Source organism: Carya illinoinensis, chromosome 2, assembly GCF_018687715.1.
Source record: "Carya illinoinensis cultivar Pawnee chromosome 2, C.illinoinensisPawnee_v1, whole genome shotgun sequence".
Lineage (NCBI taxonomy): Eukaryota > Viridiplantae > Streptophyta > Magnoliopsida > Fagales > Juglandaceae > Carya > Carya illinoinensis.
In genome coordinates this window covers 2,909,002-2,918,224 of record NC_056753.1, presented here as the reverse complement: position 1 = coordinate 2,918,224, position 9,223 = coordinate 2,909,002, and the positions used below count along the sequence as shown (strand labels likewise).

Here is a 9,223-nt window from a genome sequence, read left to right as displayed (position 1 = left end):
GAATAAAATATTGTTAAAATATAGTTTGTTAATATTATTTTTATTTTAAGATTTGAAAAAGTTAAATTTTTTATTATATTTTGTTTGTAAGTTTAGAAAAACTATAATTATTAGATAAGATAATATGAAAGAAGATAAGATAGATGGAGATTAACTTATCCAAACAAGTGTACAATTAAAAGGATGCATTGCTCAGAATTGAAGCATCGACTTTGACTTGTGTAGAAGTGGAAGTTTCACAGCTGCTTCCCCCCATTTTTGTCATTAGGGTAAGATCGACGAGAAATGGCATTGTCCTTGGTTAGTCTCCAAAATCACGTGCGCCGGCCAGTTAATGAGCCCACCCTACTTACTTCTACTTGTAGCTTGCTTTGTAAACGGCACATCAAACAAGTGGGTTGCCCCTTGCCAGACCAATTTTTGACCATGCTTCTTTGCTGTCGATTTTCAGTTTTATTTCAAATTATGAATTATCGAAAATCTCAAAAAATTCATTTTAAATAGATAATTTGAAGTACATTCATTTTTTATTGTGTATTTACTGTTAAAAAATTTAGACTCAAGAGTTTATTTTAGTAAGAAATATAAAAAAATTGGTTCATTTTATCATGTTACTACTACGGATAACACATACCATTTTATATATAGCAAGAGCCACAAAGATTTAAGGCTGCTCCGAACTAGGAAATACATTACATTACATCCATTCCAATGGTTTTTTAATATTATTTATTTCTCTTCTTAAAAATTTAAAAGATGTAATTTGGTTATCTTTGTAGTCGCAAATAAGCAATCCGTTGACACGTATAGTCACCTATTAGAAATCGACTCCATTTCTAAAGGAAACCCAAGGTCCCAATGTTTTTGCCATATGCATCACCTTCTACAACTAGAGCTGGATATAATCAGGCAACTTTCATTCCAAAAGCTACTAAATTCTTCAAAACATAGTCATATAAGGGTTTGTTTGGCCAAACAAATTGTTCGAATATATTTTGGAAATCCTTACAACTCTTCTTTTGCTACAAAAGGTGGAATTATGTCCCATCGAATTAGATCCCACAATTTCAAAACCCGTAATATCAAATCTCCCTCCCATTTTTCTAATAAGCCCGGTATAAAGAACAGACCATACAATTCATAGATGCAAAATTTAAATTTTTTTATAAAAAAATCCTGACATATGGGTAGAACGTAATATATGTACTCCACGCAAATAATATTTTAAAATCTTATCTCAAATTCAAAATTCTCATCTCTATCCCCAAACCTCAAACCTCCCTGCTTGGACTCAGATTAAAACCAACATGCTTTCCATACTTCTGGCCTATTTGAGTAATGTTAAATAGTCCTAATTGAGTAGACGCCACACAAATTTTTTTAAAATATAATTTATTATTAAAAAATTAATTTCTTTACATACATCTCATATTACTTTTTTAAAAGGAATGCCCGGCGCTACGCCTCTGCTCTATGACTACGAAAATCATTTCTGTAAAATAAATCCTGTGATGCCTTGCAGCCTACACAGCTCATATGTAAATCATGCATATGATGAAGTTTGGCAAAATCGTACCAATACCGTCATTAGTCCATTTACTTGTAAAAGATTCTAAAAGAGTATACAATAATAAAGAAAAGTTCAAAAAAAAAAAAAACAGCAAATAAAAACCAGCATGAAGTTTCACTCCATCTCAAACAACAAAAACAAAAAAAATCACCAAACACAACAGAATCTCAAGCAGCTCAGTCACAAAACCTTTGAACAGATAGTTAAGTCACCAATGAAAAGGTGCGTCCAATATCCATACAGAAGAAAATTGATCCAAAGACATCCATCCCTGAGCTTTAATTAAGTGAAGCCCTGAAGTCCTTCACAAAACACATATCCATTATGCAGTTTCCTTGGGCACCCAAATTATAAAAAAAAAAAAAAAGAAAAAAAAAATAGTTCATTGAGACCTTAAAAGCCTTACCAGCAAACGCACAAGTTGAACATTATTAGCAGCCTCAGTACTTGTCCTCCCGAGAAAGTGACCTATCTGAGCGTCGATATTCACGCTCCAGATCTCGAGGTCTCTCCCTTTCACGGGACTCAGATGTTGCACGTTCGTAATGGTAATCATCCTCATCCATCCGATCATATTGATGACTGCGATCAGGATATTGATCATATCGGTCATGGTCATCCTGGATATCCATACGATCATATTGTCCCCGACTTCGATGATGCTCATATTGCTCAGGGTCAAGATCTTGGTCTGGATGCTTATGCCCATGTTCGGTTTGTTCATACCAGCCACGATCATCCTCGGGTTCAGTGTGATCATAATCCCGCTCCTTTTCACCATGCAGGTCCCTCTCATGTTTTGATTCAACTCGATCATAATTAGACTCCCTATCACGAGACCGGCCTTGTTCACGGTCATGGTCTTCAACATCTATATCTCTCTCACTCTCCCTGTCTCGACCGCGCTCACGCTCTCTATCACGTTCTCTATGTCGATCATGGTCACGACCACGATCCCGACCTCGGTCTCTATCACGATCACGTGCTCGATCACGACCTCGGTCTCTTTCCCTGTCCCTATCTCTGTCACGGTCCCTATGGTGTCTATCCTCTCTATGCTCGCGATCCCTGTGTCTGTCATGCGAGTGTTCACCAGACTTCTCCCGTTCCTTCTCTTTGTCCCTTCCCCTTTCACGGGATTTTTCCCTATCCCTGAAATAATTTCATTCACCATCAATCAAGTAAAATACACTATTGATTTTTTTTAAAAAAATAATTCAAACACTATTGATATCATGGAACAACAATTGTTACACAAACCAAACTGCTCAATTAGGATCTGCCATAATGTGAACCAAGTGCCTGTTTGGGATTGCTGTAGGCAATAGCACTTTTTATTGTTAAACTTTGTTAAAAAGTTATACTAATGAAAAGCTACTTATTGTTTTATAAACATAAGCCTAAAGTGCTATTAAAGTTAGTGATGGTGGTTTGGAACTTTTCAACAAAAGCTTGCTTCAATTTGGTGTTTTAAAAAAAAAAAAGTGGAATTTTAACTATTTTTTAGATGCTTAAAGCAATTTTTATAAATTTATCAAACATGTTATTTTTTTCTATAGAAGAGCTTTTAGCCTGTTAAAATCACTTTTTAAGCTTCCAAACATAAAACCAGACACTAAAATTTACTTGCTACGATATTACAAATACAAATTACTTCATGAACATTTTTACGATTTTAGCCAGACCATCGTTTAAATAAACTAGTTGAAAATACCAATTAAACATGAAACGTCCAGATGGATTACACCAAATATGTAAACCAATTCCTTTTTATTTTAAATATCGTTGATCACATACATTTCCAGCCAACGTTTCAATAAAAACTACAAATGCAAAACAATATGGACATTCCTTACCGATCAGCATGTCTATCCTCTCGTGCCCTTGGCTCCTCAGAGTGTGGTGGTGGTCCTCCCGACTGCACCTGCTCCCTGAGCAATTAAAAATTTACAGTTCTCATAAAAACCAGAATATCAAACGCTCCAATAAAAAATCAAAAATTCTATGTGCAGTCACTTTTGCGTACTCCTTGCATATTCCATTCATGTGATTGGCTGCGTCAGTTTTTTTTAATATAAAATAACTGCTTGGGCCAATCACATCAGTAGAGTGCGCAATGAGTATGCAAAAATGACTGTATGTAGCAGAACTTATAAAAAATATCAATGAAATTATGTTAGCAAACAGAGACCAAAATCTACTAAAATTCCTAGGCAAAAATTCATACTCAATCAAAGATATTAAAGAAAACATTCAAGACCTTTTCTTCAAAGATGTGCAGCATTTTTTTCGTTTTGATTGGCACCAGGTGGTCCGGGAACAACATCCCAACTAATCCCGGGGTAAATGGGCCCTAGGTAAGGAGTTTCCCATAAGTACACCTCGGGTAATTCAAGAAAAAAATCACTTAAGTCCAATAGCCCCAAGAGATTGTTTGCACCTAAGGGGATTTGAACCTTAGATCTGGGGGAGCATACCCTCAAGCCCAAGGCCTTTACCACTTGAGCCAACCCCTAGGGGTTAAAGATGTGCAACATCTATTATACCCAAAACTAAAAGGCCCAAGCATTCCACTTTAAATTATTAGGATAACAAACTCTTTAATCTAAATAGAGAATTTCTATCCCCAAATTTAATCAGGTAGATGCACAAGCATTTCACAAATAAGTTCGCATTTTCACTTGAACTATAATGCAAACTTAAGTTTTCTTCAATCAGGCTATCATACAAATTATGCAATGAAATGACTCTGTTCAACAGAAATGAAGTTGCATGGAACTACTGCAATTCAGTGATTTACCTTCCTGAATATCTCTGATTAACATCTTCACCTCCAACTCTGGTAGTTCCTAGTCCACCCCCAAGTCGTCGAGGACGCCAATTTGGGACAGTTCTACCACGTTCAACATCCACAAGAACCCTTCTACCATCAATCTTCCTCCCATCAGCTTGTTTATAGGCCGCTGTATATTTGCACATAAGTTATAGAAACATACAGTGAAGCATATCAAATGGAAAGATGGCTTAAAATGAAGAATACCTTTCATATCCCGTGTGTGCATATACTCAATGAAAGCATATCCTCTAGGCTTATTTGACTCTTTGTCAGCAATTACTCGAACCTAAAAACCACAGGAGCAAAAATAAAATAAAATAAAACAAACACCAGTTACTTTGAAAGAAGCCAGATCTTGAGCAGAATCATAAAATATGAACCTAAGCTTTTTCATTCTTAAAAAGTGATAACACAGTAAGAATGTGTTAAAAATAGTAAATCCTAAATGGCACGGCAGACGGGCACTATGCCTCTTTAGCCGTGCTCACCTTCAAATCATAGAGCTTCCCATCGCGAGATGCATCACCACCAGCTAGAGTTGCAGATAAACTGATGTATTTGTGGCCAACTTAACGGTTGTTGAACAGACTACCCTCCCCTTACCAGGGATTTTTATTTTTATTTTTAAATAACTAGAAAGCTAGAAATAGTATAAGAAATACCAGGAAATCTCTTCATCTGCTGCTATGTTTTTGACAGCCTTTAAAGCCAAAAACAAACATCTTAGGCAACAGGAAATGCACGTACTAAAAATCCAGACAAAGGAGAAAGATGCTAATACTCCCAACATGTTTTACCCAGTGAAGGGAAAAAGAACAGACGACGTCAGTCTCCTTTTGGGTGCTTGAAAATAAAGGCCAAAAATCACAATGTATCACTGCTCTGCTCAATTTAAAATTTTCAGCCTTGCTGTGCAGGATGAACCACCATCTTTGGGATCAGGTTGGTAGAAAAGTATGGAATCAACAAATACATTCATTGAATGCATTAATCACCTCCTTACCAGGGATATTCCCGACATGTCCAAAATTAAGTAATTCCTAGAAACATCCACGGCCCAAAATGATCTCTAAGCCCAACTATATAAAGAGAGATGACAAGATCAATGAAACAAACCCAAAGACATTACCAGAAAATTGGCAGCGATGATAGCCCTCTTATTACCAACACGCAGGCATAATCCAAGCTTGATAATTAAGTAAATAATATTTAAATGAACTCCCTTTCAGACTTGAAATAAATGCTGAACAGAATAGGACTACGATTTCACTTACTGCCAGAATAGAAAACTTTATAACTGCAATCCATTGTTTCATCAAGTTGGCCGAAAGTCACTTTTCCGAAACTTCAATTATTTGGAACTTGATAGTCTCACATTAACATGCTTGGAAAATATAGAGCCCAGAAAAATTCTTGTCTTCAAAATATCGTAAAGAATTTTTCTCTTATCACTTCTAAAAGATTACAAAAGTATTTTTAGGAATCGTTTTTTTTTTTTTTTAAATAAAAAAAGATAAAGCCACCACGGAACTGCATATCTTACCGAACCCCCGTGGGGAATGCTCAAAATACCTACCCGCTTGATTGGCCCATAAGACTCGAACTCCCTTTTGATTCTGCTCTCTGTGGTCTCATAACTCTGCAAGTATACAATATGACAAGTTATCTAAATAACAAATACTAGGTACAGACAGATATTGCAAAATACTAAGGAAAACATTACTCACAAGTCTAGCCACAAATAATGTCTTGTAAGGATCTCCTGCAATATTTGGGTCTTCATTTGGAATATCTGCATAAAATTCATGTAAGAACAGATATAGAATAGCTATTGAACACAAAATGCCAAATATGCTGGAGCCATTGAACTCAAAAGATTAAACAAGGTGAATATCTTCACATTTCTGTAGCTCCTCGGTAGCCTTTTCTGCACCCTTCTCTAATCTTAACATATGTACTCTAGCCCTTCTTTGCACCTGAATTAATGGAATATATCAAAACCAGAATTGTTTTTTTTTTTTTTAATATAAGTAAAAGATTTTATTGATCCACATAAAAAGGCAAAGCCCGAGTACATGGGGTATACAAAAGAGAGCCTAGTTACAAACTAAGTGCTACGAATAGTAGCATAAAAGTCATGAAGATTTGTTCCGTTCAATACAATAGAGGACGCCCAAAGTAATAGGGTATGAAAGAAGAAAGCCCTGAGACCGTCAAGGGCGTGTTCCTTGTTCTCAAAACAATGTCTATTCCTTTCGATCCATGTGCACCACATTAAGCATAAAGGTACCATCTTCCAAACAGCAGCTATCAAAACCAGAATTGTAACAAACACATACTAAAGTTTCAACATTTCCTAATCATACGCTCTAGTTGCTTAGACAGCCTTTTGTCTTAGGGTGAGGGCAGTTTAGATGCTTGAAATTGCTTGGTTTGTGGCTCCTTTGGAAATTGATTACTAAAAACTAGAGACACAGGCAACAAAACGAAATTGAACAAAAAGTAAATAGACAAGCAGCAGAAGAATCTTCAGTCATGCTTAGCAATATCATGTGTTCAAGAAAAAGATCTCCGGAAATATGCTGGAAAGGATAAAAGAAAAAACCACCAATCAAGAGACAAGTCAAAATTTACTCACAGCTACATTATTTGTTAACTCAGAGACAACCCAACTAGCTGACGTTCAGGGCCAGTTCAGTTGACTAATTTTGTAATTAATGGACATGGTTCTTCATTAGTACAACTTGCGTGGACAGAAGAGAATTAAGGCACATAATTGAGGACCATTAAGTTGATATGCTGAAATAACAAATATTATGCATACTCCCTGATGTGATTCCTCTTCACCAAGTGGAAGCATGATTTAGGAGAAACAAAATATGCCATATGCCAAGGCTTTAAAGAGACAACATTAGTGGTCTGGCCACCCATTCAGCAATTTAGACAACTGAGTCAAATGATTGCCAAACATAAAGCACTTGAAAGTGGATTAGCGCCATCAGGATTGTAACGCTTACAGGAGTTTCAGCCTCTTTAACGGGTGGAGAATATTCAGCATCTCCAGGCTCGGCAAACCTACTCACAAATTGCGCCATCCCTTCATAATCACAACAAAGATTATCATACTACAACACGCGAGTCAATGTCAAACTGAAATCCACCAAAAGCCCTGGAAGGTATATTAAACCTGATAATGGCGGGCATTTTCTTTTCTCGGGAGGCGGTTTAAACTCCAAAGGCGGTCGAGGCTCAAAGAGCTTCAATAGGTTGGTTGTTAGACCAGTGGGATGACTCTGCCCAATCTGCATCACAAACCAGAGTCAACAATCAATTGGATAATATAACGGCACCGTTATATTTTCACAGGCCCAGCTGGATAGCTGCAATGAATGTGATAAGATTTTTCCGATGCTGAATGCCTTAGAGAAATAGAGACAGATCCAGAGTACGTCTAGTTAGCTCCATTTTTCAGACAAACACTAATTTATATTTTAATAGTAAGAAATTAAGATGTATAATCAACCATTCCAGCCAAATCCAACCAAAATTAACAAATCCGCTAATCAAAATATAGATCAAGCTACTTTTTCAAACAGGCCTAGGGTTGCAGAGAAACTGCGGAAAACTGAAACTTCCGCATATGACCAAATGACGAAACCCCGATTTTCAACCCCCTCCCCCTCCCCCAAAAAAGAAAAAAATCGGAGTCGGGATGGAGAAGGTACCAGTTTGAGCTGTTGTACGTTGGCGCGGTTCTGGACTTTGGTGCGGCCTTGAACGGCGGCGTTTTGTTGGTTGCGCATAAAGGCATCGTTGTAGTCTCCCATGGCGACGTGATCGGAGCTGAGCTTAGGGTTCCTCAGAGAATCGAAGGTCGGTTACCTAGCGAGAGATACAACAAGCATCGAAGTGGGTCGTTCGGATCCGATTTGTGTGAACCGGGTCGCATATGCAGAGTAGCTTCTGAAATGCGGCAGCGAAAAGAGGCGAGGGTTTTCGAGAGGGTATATATATGGATGGGCAAAATATAGTTGTAAGTATAATTGTGTATTAATCTGTACATCAATATAATGTGATTAGTTAAAAAGTAAATTTTATTGAAAATAATATTAATTTAAATGTTAAGTATGAATAAATTAATATTAATATATAGATTAATATATAACTGTGTGTGTGTAATAAAATTCATAGGAATGATATTGCGAAGAGTTATGTTAACGTACATGAATTGTGTATTCTTATATGCTCTTTGCGTATTCCTAACATTTGTATATTTAAAAAAGGTGACGCTTAATTATATTAGTAAAGTAATTAACAGAGCATGTAAGAATGGCCGTAAATTTTCACATAAAATTTTTATATCGTAAAAATTAAAAGGGATTTAGGTTTATAAGAAGAGATGACGTGGTTAAGATGATGGGAGTTGGTTTAGGATTTTAATAAACAATAATAATTGACAGAAATTCTGCTTGAACTCTTACACCAAATACATCTATTTAATTAATATTTAATTTTTTTCTTTTTATTATTTTATCTTAATGTTTAAATATGTATGTACGAGGGCTCACAACATCAAAATTAGGTTAAGAATCAAGTAAGGAACCATACGTAATAATTTTGAATCGGATATCTCATTATTGATGATAAATAAATAAATAAAAATATTAAAAATCATTAGATGCAATTTAAACATTTTATATCATGTATAAAAAAGTATAAAATATATATTCATTGACTAAGTTTAACAAAAATATGATATGTTTATAATAAAAATATAATAAAAATTGAGGCTTGGTGAACACATCTGCAATCTGAAA

The 9,223-nt window shown here is 35.8% G+C and overlaps 1 protein-coding gene across 2 annotated transcripts; it reads right to left on the bottom strand.

The window, feature by feature from the left end:
- Window positions 1–1,665: 1,665 nt before the first annotated feature.
- On the bottom strand, window positions 1,666–8,400 carry LOC122296985 (U1 small nuclear ribonucleoprotein 70 kDa-like). Of its 2 annotated transcripts, none has more exons than XM_043106777.1 (11): window positions 8,132–8,400; window positions 7,594–7,708; window positions 7,424–7,503; window positions 6,307–6,382; window positions 6,134–6,198; window positions 5,983–6,045; window positions 4,611–4,692; window positions 4,371–4,533; window positions 3,427–3,501; window positions 1,977–2,722; window positions 1,666–1,872 (listed from the first exon to the last, which is right to left on the bottom strand). In XM_043106777.1, exons 1-10 carry the CDS (start codon window positions 8,231–8,233, stop codon window positions 2,011–2,013), a joined length of 1,533 nt encoding a protein of 510 aa, XP_042962711.1. In that variant the 5' UTR covers window positions 8,234–8,400; the 3' UTR covers window positions 1,666–1,872; window positions 1,977–2,010. The 2 variants fall into 2 exon arrangements, with proteins under 2 accessions (XP_042962711.1, XP_042962715.1); XM_043106781.1 differs by having other exon boundaries at window positions 1,666–1,864.
- Between the last annotated feature and the right edge of the window lie 823 nt (window positions 8,401–9,223).

What these genes read in the sequence shown, in the direction of transcription:
- LOC122296985 (XM_043106777.1), bottom strand. Translation starts at nt 8,233, where the DNA reads ATGGGAGACTACAACGATGCCTTTATGCGCAACCAACAAAACGCCGCC. An exon ending in TACCGAGGAGCTACAGAAAT is followed by an intron (nt 6,199 to 6,306) that starts GTGAAGATATTC and finishes AATTTTATGCAG; the next exon opens with ATATTCCAAATGAAGACCCA. An exon ending in CATTATTTGTGGCTAGACTT is followed by an intron (nt 6,046 to 6,133) that starts GTGAGTAATGTT and finishes GTATACTTGCAG; the next exon opens with AGTTATGAGACCACAGAGAG.